This window comes from Hippopotamus amphibius, chromosome 15, assembly GCF_030028045.1.
Source record: "Hippopotamus amphibius kiboko isolate mHipAmp2 chromosome 15, mHipAmp2.hap2, whole genome shotgun sequence".
NCBI lineage: Eukaryota > Metazoa > Chordata > Mammalia > Artiodactyla > Hippopotamidae > Hippopotamus > Hippopotamus amphibius.
The window spans coordinates 2,694,373-2,709,392 of NC_080200.1; the positions used below are offsets into that span (position 1 = coordinate 2,694,373).

At 65.0% G+C, this 15,020-nt stretch overlaps 1 protein-coding gene across 5 annotated transcripts in view; it reads right to left on the minus strand.

The window, feature by feature from the left end:
• The window catches only part of PIP5K1C (phosphatidylinositol-4-phosphate 5-kinase type 1 gamma), a 53,926-nt gene that overhangs the window by 6,804 nt on the left and 32,102 nt on the right, over positions 1-15,020 (minus strand). For 4 of the 5 annotated variants that reach the window (XM_057709874.1, XM_057709875.1, XM_057709878.1 and 1 more), the window contains exons 6-15: positions 12,221-12,373; positions 10,849-11,148; positions 9,845-10,050; positions 8,048-8,131; positions 6,641-6,689; positions 4,655-4,739; positions 2,835-2,996; positions 2,013-2,151; positions 1,868-1,900; positions 632-736 (exon numbers count right to left, since the gene is read on the minus strand). In XM_057709874.1, coding sequence (XP_057565857.1) covers positions 632-736; positions 1,868-1,900; positions 2,013-2,151; positions 2,835-2,996; positions 4,655-4,739; positions 6,641-6,689; positions 8,048-8,131; positions 9,845-10,050; positions 10,849-11,148; positions 12,221-12,373 — 1,316 coding nt within the window. Of the gene's footprint in view, positions 1-178; positions 323-631; positions 737-1,867; positions 1,901-2,012; positions 2,152-2,834; positions 2,997-4,654; positions 4,740-6,640; positions 6,690-8,047; positions 8,132-9,844; positions 10,051-10,848; positions 11,149-12,220; positions 12,374-15,020 lie in introns of those variants that run through there. The other variant, XM_057709876.1, reaches the window with a different exon arrangement.

Sequence of the window (15,020 nt, forward strand, 5' to 3'; positions counted from 1 at the left end):
ATCACTAACCATCTGTAGGTGAGCCAGTATAAAAGAACCGCTTCATATCAAAACCCATGGGACATGGCAAAAGCAGTACTCAGAGGACAATACATAGCCTTAAGGGCCTCATTATTCAAGCAAAAAAGGAACTTAAGCACTCCACAGCACTGGAAAAAAGAAACAAGTGAGAAAACAAACCAGAAGCAGCTAGAGAGAGGACAATACTGATGGCTTACAGTGAATGAGACAAAAACAAAACACAACAGGGGAAAAGGTAACTAAGCCCGGAACCGGCTCCCTGGCAAGCTCCTAAGTCATTGTCTTGCAAGCCCCGGCAGAGCTAAGAAGGAGAAGAGAGGAAGGGTGGGAGGGAAAGTGACCTCAGATGACAGGGCTTCACATCCCTTCCCTGAGTGCGGAGTGCACGACCCACGCTGTTCCCAGCACCCCGCCCCCTTCACCGTGGCCTTGCGGGGGGTGGGGGGGGGCAGAGGTGGAAGCCCCATTCCCGCCCCCAGCCTGCAGACTACTTTTCCCAGCCTGCCCTGCGGCCAGCTGGCCACGTGACCACACTCGGCCCATGCGGCCAGAGCAGAACTCTAGCACGGGAACCCGGTAACGGGGCCACGGGGAGCCGGGGGCCACTCACCCCACATCCTCCTCCTTGGGGACCACGATCTCCACGCTGCAGGCGGGCTCCACCTGCACCGTGATCTGCTGCAGGTCCTCCTCCGCGTGCGCCTCCTCCTGCGGCCTGGAGGCAACCGGAAGCCGCGCCTCAGTTTCCCTCCTCACCCCCTCCGCCCCCAGGAGCGCCAGCGGAGCTCCAGGCCCGTGCCAATTTCCAGTCCCGGTTTCAAGCTGCAGGCCTCCACGAGGCGCCGTCTCTGTGCGCCATCAGACCAGGGCCCTGAGCCAGCCCAGCTCGCACCTGGTCCCTCTGGCCGTCGCGCCCACCTGGGGGATGCAAGGGGGCAGTGACTGACCGTCCACCTGGGGCTCTGCCATGACTCGGGCACCAGCAGGGGCATACTGAGTGAATGGTGGTCTGTGCCCCGCCAACCCCAAGGGCAGCTGGGCACCCGGCTAGGCCTGGACTACAGGGCTGAGGTGTTTCCTGGCGTTCTCAACCCCCTGACATAGGTGGGTCGGCAACCGGGAGTGCAGAATCTCTCTGGATGGCAACAGGAGAGAGCAAAAGGGTGGCTGACGTCGTAGAGCAGGTAGCTGCGTGGAGGGGGATGCACTTTGCACCAGAGGTGCTTTGTACCATGACCTTTTCTCAACTGGCTGGAATTACCCCCAAGAAACTAATTACAGAAAAGAAGCCCTCTTCACGGCAGTCCTGTTACAAGATCAAACAACTGGGAACAGCCCAAGTGTCCCTGGAGGGAGGCCACGGCCCATCAGAGGGAACGGAACCAGCACGAGCTCCACCTGCTCACACAGGTGACCTTCTGCTGGCAGGTGACAGGGCAAGGGCCAGGGTGGCACCCAGAGTGCACGCTGGCCAAAATGCGAGGGAGAGACAGGCCCGGTTGTGTGTCTGCTTGTATATTCACAAGCATCTCTGGAAAGAGACAAAAAATCCGTCCAGGGGCTGCTCCCAGAGAGGTGAGCCGCACAGGGCAGGGGGAAGCATCTCACTGTTTTCCCTTTTGTGTCTCTTAGAATAAAAGTATTAATAAAAAAGAGAGAAAGAAGAACCAACAGGCAGGTGCGGGAGAGGGGTCCTCTGAGCACCCAGGTGGGAGACAGATGCCAAGTGACTTGAGATTCTAGGCGGTTCCAGACCCTGACTTGAATCTGTGCCCAGGAAGGAGTGGCCAGAGAGGAAGGATTCTGGGTGGGGAAAGCGAGGGAGAGGGCTGGGGTCTCATCTCACCGGCCATCCTGTCCGGAGGACTGTGTGCGCCGCCTGCAGAGAGACCACAAACAGGTGGGAGAAGTGGGGTGAGGCCCCGCCCACCCACGGCCCCACCCACGCCCCACCAGCGGCCCCGTGAAGGGACCCGGCCAGGTGCGCTCACCTGTACCGCGGCTGCTCCGATGTCTCCGAGGGGGACCGCTCCGGGATGGAGAGGGACGTGGAGGACAGGGTTGTGGCGATGGAGGCGGTGGTGGCCTCCTCAAAAGAAGGCGGTGTGCAGGGCAGGAGGTCTGGCCGGCCTGTGGGGAGGCGCAGGTGGGCACTTGCGGGGAGCCTGTGAGCCCTCTGGGCTCCACCTGCAGCTCGGCTCACCCTCAGCCACCCATGTCCCCCGCTCCTACCTGCCACCCCACACTGTGGTCCCTGCCAGTTTTCAGACGGCAGATATGCTCCCCGTCCCCATAAGGCCTTGAGGTGGCTTCCCACTGCTCTCAAACTAAAATCCGAACCCCTCCTCTCAGCCCACAGGGGTCCTGCTCCAGGAGCCTCACCTGCCCCCTCCCCAACCACATAGGCTCCTGCTGTTCCTCTGACACCAACAGGCTAGACCAGGTGCCACCCCAGGGCCTTTGCACAGGCAGTTTCTCCCTTCCTTGATGCTCTTCCTGGAATCTCTTGACCCAGGAGACAGGAGGGACCTTCCAGAACATCAGGCCCAACCCCATCCAGCACTTCATCCCTCCAGGTCTCCCTGCACCTCTGATGTGACGGGAGCCTGTCACCTCCCAGGGGGCAAATTCTATGCCCAGCATTCCCTGCGGCTCTTCTGGGGGCCCAGTCCCAGCTGCTCTGCCCTTCCCGGCTGCAGATCTAGGGCTGAGGGGGTGACTGTGGCCCGCCCCTCCCATCCAGGCTGTTGCTCCCTGGGCTCCTCCCTTCTCAGCCCCCCAGGGGCCCCCTTACCTCCCGCCCGCCTGCTCACCTTCGTCCTCCAGTGTCGGGTAGCTGCGGGCCCCCCGCAGATCGTACTGCGCGTCCTCCCGCTCACTGGGGATCTGGCTGGCGGAGAAGGCGGCGGTGGGCCCCAGGGGCTTGACGGCCAGCAGGGCACCGCGGCCCTTCTTGGACGGCGAGGACTTGAGGGCTGCAGAGGGAGGGAGATGGTGCTTGGGGTGCGGGGAGCCCCGAGGCCGGGCCCTGAAGCCCCCCACACCTCCTTTGTACAAAAGCCGGGTTGCCCCCCGCTGCCGCGCCTCCAGCCAGTCCCCCAATGTTCTCTGCTCTTGGTGGCGAAAGCCTGCCCTGCTTCCCACCTGGCCTGACGCGGGGGGTGCCGGGAGCCCCAGTTACCTGTTCCACCCACCGAAGAGATGGGACAAGCCCCCGGGGACCCAGCACTCCCACCCCAGCGTCAGCCCCTGTGTCCCAGCCCACCCAGCCGTGGCCCCAGACCCTCAGACATGGACGTCGAGGGCCTGGGACAGTGGGGCCCAGCACCGAGGGCCTGGCTCCCATCTAGAGGGCGTGGCCGGGGGCACACGGCTCAGCTCTCGGGGCCCCAGCATCCTTGATTGCAACAACAGGGTCGGGGAGGCAGGTAAACCCCAAGACACCCTCCATGCCAGCCTGGTCCCGTCAGGGCCTGTCACCACCCTCTCCCTGTGCCTCCTGTGACCTCTGCCCACAGCGGGGCGAGCTCAGGTCCCGCATACACAGGCACTCGGTTCCCCTTACGCGCAGCCATCCAGTCCCCGGAGGCCAGTGAACTCCCTGGACCACCGTGGGAATGGCGCCCTGAGGAGGCTGCAGGAAGGGGTGTGCTGGTGAAGGTTAACAGCCGGCTCTCTGGGGACAGACACCGAGTCTGGGGCGTTTGGCAATTTCCAGGGTGTAAACATTCCCACCACAGTCACCCCCAACGTACAACTAGATGTCAGAGAACATGGACTTGCGTGGACTCTGACAGGCAGCTGCAGGTGACCGGGGCTGGCTCGCGGCCCGCGCGGGGCTGGCCCAGGTGCGGGGAGCGGCACCCCCAGCTAAGAGCCAGAAATTGGGCCTACCCCTTCCCGCTGCCTGCACGGACCCCGCCGTGGCACGCAAGGCTGGAGAGAAGGCTCACACCAAGACCATCCCCACACCCTCAGACACGGAGCACCGACGGTGTCCCAGGCCCAGGGCTGGACCCTCCGGACACAGAGTGATCAGGGCGAACAAGCACCCCTGCCTTTTGGGGATGGGTGAGGGGTGGGGGGGGCAGGTGACAGACACGTGGGGAGAAAGACCCCTTCAGGCCCCACGCGGGATCCGGCCTGGGGTGCACCGGGGTCTGTGACTCCGGAGGCCCAACACGGACGTGGGACCTCCCGAGGCCACCACGGGCCGGGGCCACCATGCTCGCCCCGCACCCTCCCCGACGACGCCCAGTTGGGCTGATGACCGCCGCCCCTGTGCAGCGAGGGCCCATCTCCTTGGCAATGGCGCTTCCCCACTGATCACCGGTGCTGGGCCCAGCCCACCGGTCGCGGGTGTGGACACACGGCCCCCTCCCGGCTCGGTACAGATGGAGTCCCTTGCTCGAGGGCACAGGCAGGGTGAGGCAGAGCAGGACGGGCCTTTGTGGGCACCAGGCCCCGTGCTGCCTCCCAGAGGGGCTGCCCCAACCGCCCTGTTCCCTGGACCAAGTCCCCGATAGAGGCCCAAGGCTGGCCAAGCAGGGGACCAGCACTCTGGGTTTACCCTGCCCTTGACCTTCCACCCCTCCTCCCTCTAAAGCCGCGCCCAGAGGGCCCGAGCACTCACAGGAGTTCTTCCGGAAGACCGTGTTGCTCATGAACTTGAAGAAGCGCTCTGCGTAGAAGCTGGGCCGGTGGACGGAGACGGTGTCCTGGGAAGGGAAGCGGGGGCCTGAGGGCGGGCCGGGGTGAGCACCGTGGCCCCTCGGGGGCTCCCGTGGGGGGGGGGGTGTAACCTCCGTGGGGAGGGGACCCAAGGAGCAGGTAGGGCCAGGCAGGCAGGGAGATGGTCTCCTGATAACCGCATCTGTATTTTTAACTTTCTGAACCGTGTGAATAAAACAGCTATTAAGAGAGGTAAACGAATGAATATCAGAATCAAGAAATCAGAGAGAATCTCTAAAGCAGGAGTCGGAGAGCTCAGCCTGAGCCTGCTTTGTAAGTAGTATTACAGGTCTGTCCCCGAGACAGAGGAAGGCTGGCGTCCTCGGGGCAGGCAGACCCGGCGTCCTGCACTCACATCGGGGCGGCCCTGGCCACGCGCGGCTCCTCATCGGTGCCACGGGGAGACCGGAGGCCGCCCGGCATGCCAGGACGCGGGGACGGGACGTCCGGAGGCAGGGAGCCCAGCACGTGGTCACGGCGCAATACGTGCTGGGCCCCTGGGCGGACACCCTTGCTGTCCCCACATCCAGTCTCCTCGCCTGCTGACAGCAGGCTGGCGTTCTCGTGGGGGCCGTCCTGGGCACCATGGGGAGCGGTCAGCATCCCTGGTCCCCACCCACTCGATGCCAGGAACCCCCCCAGCGTGACAACCACAGATGTCCCCGGACACCGCCTGGTGTCCCCCCCCCCCCCCGCTGTAACACCACAGACCCCGTCTGGACACGCAGCTCCCACAGTGAGCGCTGCGCTCCCATCCTTGCCTGCACGGAGGTGTGGCCACGGGACCACGTGCTGGCTGATGGCGTGCGAGCCGAGACAGCGACAGAGCCTCTCCGCCCCGAGAGGAAGGGCGCCCCTCCCTCCAGCTGGAGCAGGACGTGGGGGCCGCCGCCCCTGGGTCAGGGGCCGGGGCGACCTCGGGAGAACCTGGCCCCCAACATGGAAGGGCCACCCCACCGCCCCCAGGCTGCTCACACCTGGATGGCTACTTCGAGCGACCTGTGGGGCCCCTGTGGAATCGACCCAAGTCCTCCGACGTGGTCTGCAGCCGCCCTCGTCAGCGGTCCTGTCTGCGGCGGGTTCACGGCCGCACAGACAGGTTTCCTGCCAGCTGGCCGCAACCTGGACCGTCTCGATGTATATTCTGGAAGCTCCCCCAGCCCTCCACGCACTCTCTGGGGTGGGGGGGGCTTGCTGGGACCCTGGATCCTACAGACTGCAGGCGCACAGACAGCCCTTAGCACCCGAGCAAGAACCAGCACGGGGGAGGTGCTACGGGAGGAGAGGCCCCTGCCTGAGGGTCCGCAGCGGGACCAGGGCTGCGCGGGCGGCCTCGGGCCCACAGGCCCTGTGTACCCAGTTGGTCTTCACAGTCTTTCACATTTGGAAATAACTCACCACAGGCGTTTACGGGTTGGTTGGCGGTGCTCACAAGAAAAGATGAATTTCTTGCTTCTCTCAAATAACTGAGCCAGTCCGTCTAAGCGGGCCCCACCCCCACGGCGCGGCAGGGGTCAGAGCTGTGTGGTGTTGCCCCCTGGGTGCAGCTGGGTCCACATGACATGTTTCCAGCATGTTCTCTGCCTGGCTGGCCCCTGACTTTCCCGGTCAGCCTGTTCTTGGGAATCCTTCCAAGTCAGCTTGGGGACCCCTGCCTCCCCAGCTCGCGGAAGCCTTCCTGGACCCCTCACCGATGGCTCGGACCCCTCACTGAGCATCCCGCGGCTGCCCTGCTTCCTCATCTTGGCCCTGACCCCTTGGCCTGAGACTGCGGCTCCACAAAGGGGAACACATCTCCCAGCTCTTCAGCACCTGCGCCTAAAGACCGTCCAGGGAGATGGTGCGTTTGGGGACGGATGGGCGGAGTGAATGAACAAACGACGCTCACCCCATCGTGGACGAGAGCCTTCCAGGTGTGTTCCAGCTTCTTGATGAACCTGCAGAGGAGAAACCGCCCAGGACGTCAGGCAAACCTCCAGGTCCGGGGGGGGACTCTTCTGGGCAAGCCCGTCCCGGGGGACACTGGTGGCACCTAGGGACGTCTGTGGTTGTCACGAGTGGGTGCATTTCCGGCATCGAGGAGGCAGAGGAGCCCTGGTCTAGAGGAACTAGGCCACCTGCTGCAGCAGCCAGAGGCCACCTCTCCTCTTTCCTGCCCCCTTGACCCCTCCCCAACTGCTGGCTGTTCCCACCACTGCTGCTCTAGGGGAGGAAGTGGAAGGGTGGTGGTGCGTGGCCCTCCGTGGGGGACGGGGCCCGCCCTTCCTCTCTCCCACAGCCCAAGCTGAGCCCATCCCTTTTCCACTCGGGTGAACGCCCTGCCCCCTGGCCCCCAGCCAGGCCCCCACACCACATCTGGGCTGGGGAGAATGCTGCTTCCTCCAGGCAGCCTTCCTGGACGCCTCTAGGCTGCAGCGGGGAAGGATCCCTTCCTTGGCACACATCCCTGCCTCGGGATGTACGAGTGGCTGCCTGCCCCAGGCCGCTGGCTCTCCTCACCCCACCTGGGGCCTCTGCGGAAACCCTGGCCTGCTACTTGCAAAACTGCCTGCTTCTGCTCCAAACCGGGAGGGAGATGCCTGCGGGAGACGGGGTCAGCCCTCAGGCGGGGAAAACAGGCTGCGAACGTCAGCGGTCTGACGGGCAGGACACGACCGGCAGAGAAGTCACCTAACGCCAAGCAGCGTTCCTGGCAAGGGGCAGGGTGTGGATAGGAAAGGGGACCACCAGGGCCACAACCTGCCCGTAGGTCGTGTCTGGATCGCGTGTGACGAACGTAACTCCTGTGATGAAAACCTAACAACGAGCCAGAGACATTCACCGCCCTGAGCTCACAAAGCACAAGGCACGGCTAGTGGGTCTGCATGGCTAGCGGGGCTGCGCGCCACCCGTGGGCGTCTGTGCCTTTGGGCCGCGCCACACTTGTGTCTGCGCTCGAGACCACACGGCACGTTGCACCAGTGGTGAGCACTTATTTCTAGGAGTGTAGGAACTTTCCAGAGGTGTCCTGCTTCCCGGCCTTGGGGCATTTCTGTCTTGCTCTGTTTAGCCCAGCACTTGGCACACAGCGGGACCCCACAGTCAGCTGGCAACACTCTGCCCCGTGCCAGCCCTGCCCTGCCCTGACCGGACTGTTGTTGGGGAGTGGAGCGGCAGGGCTACAGGTGGGTAGCCACCTGCAGGGCCGCAGGATGGGGGGTAGCCACCTGCAGGGCCGCAGAATGGGGGTAGCCACCTGCAGGGCCGCAGGATGGGAGGTACCCACCTGTAGCGCCGCAGGATGGGAGGTACCCACCTGTAGGACTGCAGGATGTCGATGATACCGATGTGAAGCAGGAGCCGCTCCCCTCGGCCGTTCACGGCGGGGATCCCGCCCATCCTGGGGGGAGGGGGCGAGCGTGTCAGCACCCACAGAACCGGCCCAGGGACGGGCCCGCCTGGTGGGGGCACAGGCTGGAGGCGGCCTGGAGCCCCAAGCCTGGGCCCCAGGCCTGGTCTGGGACGTGGGGGCACAGACGTGGAGGGAGGAGCAGGCGGGACAGACAAGACCCGGGGCCCGAGGCGCCACACGCTCCCTGTGGGTGGCGGCCTGGCTGGACCCTCAGAGGGCATCCTGGCACCTGGGAACCGCATCCTGGTGCAGGATCAACCAGCCCTCCCGCCGGCTCATTGAGTCAAAGCTGGAAGGAGGCTGCAGAGGGGTCCGGGCCACGAGACCCAGGTGAACACACACCCACGTGCACACACATGCAGGTACACACACACTGCGTGCACGTGCCCATGCACACACACAGGCACACACACGCCCCCAGGCAGGGCCAGGCTTCCGGGTGCAGCCTGGGGAGTTCATGGCCTCACGCAACCCCAGGCCAAGCCTGCCCAGTGCAGTTAGCGAGGTCGCACGAGGCAGCAGCCGTCGTGCAGTCACCAGGGCCCCACGGGCTCTGCCGGCCACACTCCACGCCCGAGCTCACCTGTGCGCCTGCCAACTCGCCCGGCCTGGCACCAACCCTACACACGCCAGATGGCTGAGCTCCGGGCCAGCTCGTGTCTACCCCACCTGACCTGTCAGGGCCCTCAGCTGGCGGCCCAGCGCGGCGGCCGGGCCAGGGTCAAGCCTCGGTCCCTCCCCCAGCTAGCTGTGCACCCTGACAGCTGCTCCCACCTGAGCCTCCTTCTCCCAGCCAAACATGACGGGACGCCACCCTCACCCTCCAGGGCCCCCACCACCCGGAGGACTGAACAGAGTCTGGAAGCGGAGGGTCCAGCCGGTTCTGGGCATGGGCAGTGCCCGGTGACAGGGGACAATCGTGACACCCGTCCACAGCAGCGGGTTTCATCCGGAGTGACTCGGGGGGTCACCGATGCGGTCCGGGGACACTTGTGGTTGTCACGACTGGGGGGCCAGGGACACGGCTCCACCGCCCACGGTGCCCAGGATGTCCCAGAGACAGTGACCCGGCCTTGAATGTGAGACACACGGGGTCGGGGGTAGGGACACCCCATGACCACGTCTCTACGACGCCGCCCGAGCCCCCAGAGCAGGACCAGGTCAGCAGGGTGGGTGGGGTCGGGGGGCGCTCCTCCCTGGACTCCCCGACCTGGCCGTGCCTCACAGCCACCTGGCACCGCTGGGGAAGGAACATGCTCAGCCCCGCTCTTGGTGGGTCCTGGGCTTGGGATCTTGCTATGAGAGGCTCCCTCATCCCCAAGCTGTTCCCACCTTCTCCAGGGCCATCTTTCAACACCTTTCCAGCTTTGCTGCCTACGGTGGTGCTTTAAGCCTGCCCGGGTCCGGCCGGAGGGCAGGTCATCTGTGCCTCCCACAGGGATGGCCAATGACCTCCATCTACTGACTGATCTGGGTGCTGAGGTCAGAACACCCGGCCACAGCTGTGCGTCCACCGTCCACCCCTCGGGGCCTGGGGGCTGGGGCCGGTGGGCGCTGCTGGTTTACAACCAGGAACAGGCCAGACATCCCCCTCACCTTCCTCGCAACGCCCCCCCTCCCCGCCCGCTTCTCGCCTGGCAAGGGGGCCCGGGCAGAGACGCGAGTGGGAAGCCCCCCGGCCCCGCCAGCCCCGCCACCTACGTGTCATCCGTCTCAATGGCCTCCCCGCGCGCGGCCCCGCCCTGGATGGACTCCATGGCCGTGGAGTAGAGCGCCTTCTGGCCCAGCGGCCGCTTCTCGTCGGCGGTGCTCTGGGCGCCCTCGGCCTGCCGCTCACGCTCCTGCTGGTCGATGTTGTGCACGCCCAGCAGCAGGCTGTAGTCCATGATCTTGAAGCTCTCCAGCACCTGCGGGGCTGGGGGTCAGGGGGATGCGCCGGCTCCGCCCCCACACCCCGCCCCTGCCCGGCGCCGACCCCCGGCTGTGCCCGGGTCTGTGTCCACTCAGTCCCCACAGCCAGGTGCGGAGGCCCTGTCCTCATCCCACTTGGGACCCTGGCGGGTGGGCCTGGGGCGCGGGTTCTGACCCGAGGCCCGGCTGTCTCTGGCCCGGTCCCACCCTCCTCGCTGCCCCGGCCCTGGTTCCAGCAGCCCAGTTCCCTGGCTGCCACACCTGCTCCAGGCCCCAAGGTGCAGCCCAGGATGTGAACAGCTAGGTTCTGGGGATGGGTTCTGGGAAGCCATGGGGCCCTGAGATGTCTGGTGGTTTTCTGAGGAGTTTGTGTTGAGCTTCCAAAGGGGTCTGGGAGCTCGGGGTGCAGAGAGGACCCTGGAGGACCCAGGCCTGGTCTGAGCCCCCGCCAGCCTCCGTATCCTCGTCTCTGAGGCCGAGGGGGCAGGGTGGATGGCGGTTGCAAGGCCTATGAAGAGCCGATGGGTGTCCTTTTTCCCTCAGAAGCACCTGCCCGTGGAGGAGGGTGGCTCAGAGCCCGCACGGGCCTGGGCTAAGGTGCTCTGTAAGGTGAGGGCCCTGAAATCATCGGGCTGCTCCTGAGGCCTTGTTTTGGCAGCAGGAACGCAGCCTGCGGTGGGGCCGGGGCAGGGAGGGGGCGCGTGTGTCGGGCTCACGGTGCATCCCCGCTGTGCCGCTGGGAACACGGGGGCTCCGTGGTCGGGGCCCCGCAACCACAGCCCGGCCCTGCTCACCAGGCAGTCGCGCTGCAGCGTCTTGACGAGCGCGGAGAAGGTGTCGGCATCCAGCAGGAGCCCCTCGGGCATGTCCTGCATGAAGTCCAGGTCCTTGTAGGTGGGGATGCTCTTCTCCTTCTCCTTCTTGCTGGCCCGCCGCTTGTACGTGGAGCCCTTGAGGTCGAACTTGAGGTGCATCTTGACCACGCGCGGGAGCACGTTGTTCATCACCACCACCCGGATGTTCTTGCCGCCCGACTGCACGCAGTACAGCCCGTAGAACTTGGGCAGCAACGTCCGCGGGTTCTGGTTCAGGTTCTGGGGGGGCGGGGGCAGGGGGTCGGTGGACGTGTCACCAGGAGCCATGTCCACACCCCCACCCTGCGCGGCACCCTGTCTGCCCCGCAGATCTCAGGCCTGAGGCCACCTCCTCAGGAAGCCCTCCTGACCACCTCCCCCAGGCCGGCCCCTCTCTTTGCGCCCCCAGCACCCTGACTGTACTGGCAGCCACCTGGAAGCAGCAGGGTAGTCTTTCTACAGAGCCGGGCCTTTCCATAAAAGGCCCCGGGGGACACCCCCAAGGTGTCTGGGCCTGGCTTCCTGCCGGGTCAGACCCAGGTGTCCCATCTCCCCAGCCAGCCCGGGGATGGGGGTGGAGAGCAGGGGCTCGGCCTCCAGGCGTGCCCAGGGCAGAGGACAGCAAACTCCGGCCTGAGGGCCAAAGCCAGGCCACGGGTCTGTACAGCTGGGAGCTAAGAATGGTCTTACACTGTTAAAAAGTTGATAAAACTAAAAGAAACACTAGTGTCCCGTGACGTGTGAAAGTTACAAGTGCGCATGTCGGTGTCCACAAATAAAGTTTTATTGGCACTCGGCCACGGCCACTTGCTCCCGCCTGGCCGGCGGCGGCGGCTTAGACGCTGCCGCTCACAAAGCGGAAGGTGTTTAGCATCTGGCTCTTGACAGAAGCCCGCGGGCCCCTGATCTAGGGCAGCCGGGGTCTCGCCCGAGACCACACGTGGCGGGTGCGGGGATGGGGGGACGCCCCACAGGGGAGCTGCCCGGGCCTGCGCCCCTGCCCCCACCTGTGTATCAGGACCCCCGGCCCCGGGGGCCCGCAGGCCTGAGGCTCCTGCTCCCCCCCCCCCCCCAGCGCCTGTCTGAGCCACTGGCTGTTGAGACACGAGGCCCAAAGCCACGATTTCTGGGACCCACGGCTCCGAGCAGTGGGTGGTGGCGGATGGCCAATCCCGCTGGCCCTGTGAGGGGCCCCGCGAGCGGGGCGCAGTGACCCAGGAGGGTGTGCTGAGGCCTGCCCGGAGGAGGTGTCGCCGGGGGCGGGACTGGGGGGCGGGGCGTGGGGCGGGGCGGGGCGGGGCGGGCGCCGCACCATGTAGTAGCCAGGCAGCAGCTTCTGCAGGAACTCGGCCTCCTTGTGCATCACCGTCTTGATGATGAACTCGTCGTCGCTGCTGACGTAGAACAGGGAGCCGCTGGCGCCGGGGTTGGACAGCTCGATGAGCGGCTCGTTGCACAGCGAGTACTGCGAAGGGGGGCGTGAGTGGGCGGGGTGGCCATCGACCCCCCCCCCCCCCACAGGCCCCGGGGCTGGCGGGCAACCCCGGACCTGCTCGCCGTCAGCTCCATTTTACAGAAGAGGCCCCTGAGGCTCAGAGAGGGGGATGGACTCTCCCGAGGCCACACAGCGAGGATTCGAGCCCGGGCTGAGCGGGCCGCCTGAGCGCTGACCCACGAGAGTGTGTCCCCTCTCCTGGGAGGGACAGACACCTGGCCGCGGCTCGCCTCCCAGCCTCCCTGCAGCCACGACCGGCACCTCTGGGCGGCGAGCCGTGAGCACAGGCTGCCGCGTGGGACTCGGGGAAGGCTCCCTGAACAGGCGGCAGGAGCCGGCGCACCTCCTGCTTGCACCCCTCTCTCCTTCCTCCCACCTGGAAGCCCCGCAGCCTCACTGGACCATGCGGTGACCTTGGGGGTGGAAGCCCGGCACCCGGAAGACAGAGCTGCATCTCTGCTGAGTAGCCCCACCCCTGCCCCTCCCACCTCTCTTCCCCACCTTCTTTCCACCTCGGTGAGTACCGCCCACCATCCCCACGCACCCCCTCCCCACCATGAGATGGGGGGTTCTGGGGAGACAGGGATTTTTATATGAGTTTGTTCACATAACAAGAGGCGTGCTTGGCACACAGTAGGTGCTCAACTGTTAAGCAAATGAGTGAAAAGCAAGGCCTGCAGGCCCTTTCAGCTGAGTCAGTGAAGTACGTTATGGGGTTGAGGCTGTTGGGGTCAGGGTTTCCGTCCCTTGCACCCCAAAATCCTAACTGAACACCATTGGTATACACAGCGTGGGAGGACAGGCCACCTTTCTAACCTGCAGAGAAAAGCAGAGAGACAGACAGAGCACTGCTGCCCTCAGCCAAGCTCCTGGATCCAACTATGCCTGAAGCCACAGCTTCCCGTGGCTGTCCAGGCCCCTGACCCCAAAGCGACCCTGTGTCCACAGGCACTAGGTGTGGGGGTGTTCACAAGCTGAAGCCCACTGACAGCCAGCCATCGCCCCTTCCAGGCACAGAGCGGGACTGCACTGCCCGGCCTCCCTGGGGTGGGGTGAGGCTGTGTGATGAGCACTGGCCAGTGAACTGTGAGCACAAGTGGTGGGTCATCCTCAGGCGGGAGGATTTAAATGCGCCTGTGAGCCTTCCAGAACCCCCCCTCTGCCATGGAGACCAGACGTTTGGGGTGGGAGCTGCTTCATCAGCCTGGGTCCCTGAGAGCCAAAGATGAACCAACCCAGGGTGGACACGGAGTGTGAGCAAGAAACATAGCCCTGTTGTTTTAAGCCACACGGATGCAGGAGTCTGTTACTCAGCATAATCTGGTCCGTGCTGACTAATACATGCTGTTCCCACAGCTCCTGTTTGCCATGTATTACTACTCCCAGGGGCACCAAGGGAGGATAGGGGCCTTCCTGGGTTCCTTGACCAAAAGCCACCTGCCACTTTCTCAGTACTACCTGACACCCAAGCGTATTTCCACGTACCCTCTGGTCTGCTGGCACCTGACCTCAGCCTCAAGCGGTGGGAGCCGGCAGTTTTACTGCCCCCACCCAGTGCGCTGGAGGCAGAAGCCAGCCCATGCGGCAGTCAGCACAGCCAGGATATGCCGCCTAGGCAGCAGCCCCCAGATCACACTCACACTGTGTGTCTGCTGTGGGTCACCTGGGGCTGTGCTCTTTGCTGTCACTCAGGGGCCCAGGCAGGGGCCACCCCGAATGACGCACTAACACTTTGGGTGTCTCCCCTGGATTCTCGGGACACAGCAGTAAACACAACAGGCTGAATCCCTGGCTCCTGGAGCTGGCACTCTAGCTGAAGCCAAACAGATAAATAAAGTAAGACACAGTGTGTCAGATGGTGACAGAGGGCAGAGAGACACATCCCGCAGGGTCGAAGGGCAGGTGTGCTGGAGGCAGCTACGGTGGCCGGGCAGCCAGGAAGGGTGTCTCCTCTGAGGAGCCAACATCGAGCCAAAGAACGTGGCAGAGCCCGTGCAGAGGCCCTGAGCAGGTGCGTGCGGCTGGTGGGGGACAGGACAGGGAGGAGGCGGGCGCGGGTGACACGGGATGGTGCAGCAGACTTCAGGAAGAGAGACAGGGAGGCCGACCTTTGTTCCTAGTGTGGGGACAGCTCGGGAGTGACATGCTGAGATCTGTGCCTTCAGAGGTGCCTCTGGACTTTGGGGGTGTGGGTGCGAGGCTGACGGGGCGCCCGGGAGGGCAGGGGTGGGGGCTGGCGGGGCATCAGTGGCGGGTGAGGAGTGGCCGGATTCTGATGCATCTGACAGCAGAGGGGGCGGGAGCCCAGCAGTGCTGGCCGTGGGAACGAGAGCAGCTCAGGGACGGCGCGGACAGGCGCGGGGGGTGCGCAGCTGAGGCCACAGACCATCGTCCGTCCCTGCTCCGCCCGCAGCCGTGAGCCACGAACATCCACAGAACAGACGCCCCGCCCAGGCGCCCCGTCTTCCACCTGCTCCGCCAGGCAGGCTGCCCTGGCCGCGCAGAGCCCAGAGCCGCCACCGGGCACCTTTGGGCACAGACTGCCGCACAGCACCCTGCAGGAGAGCAGGGATGTCAAGCGGAAGGTGTGGCAGAAGGGGCGTGTCCAGCTCGGTAC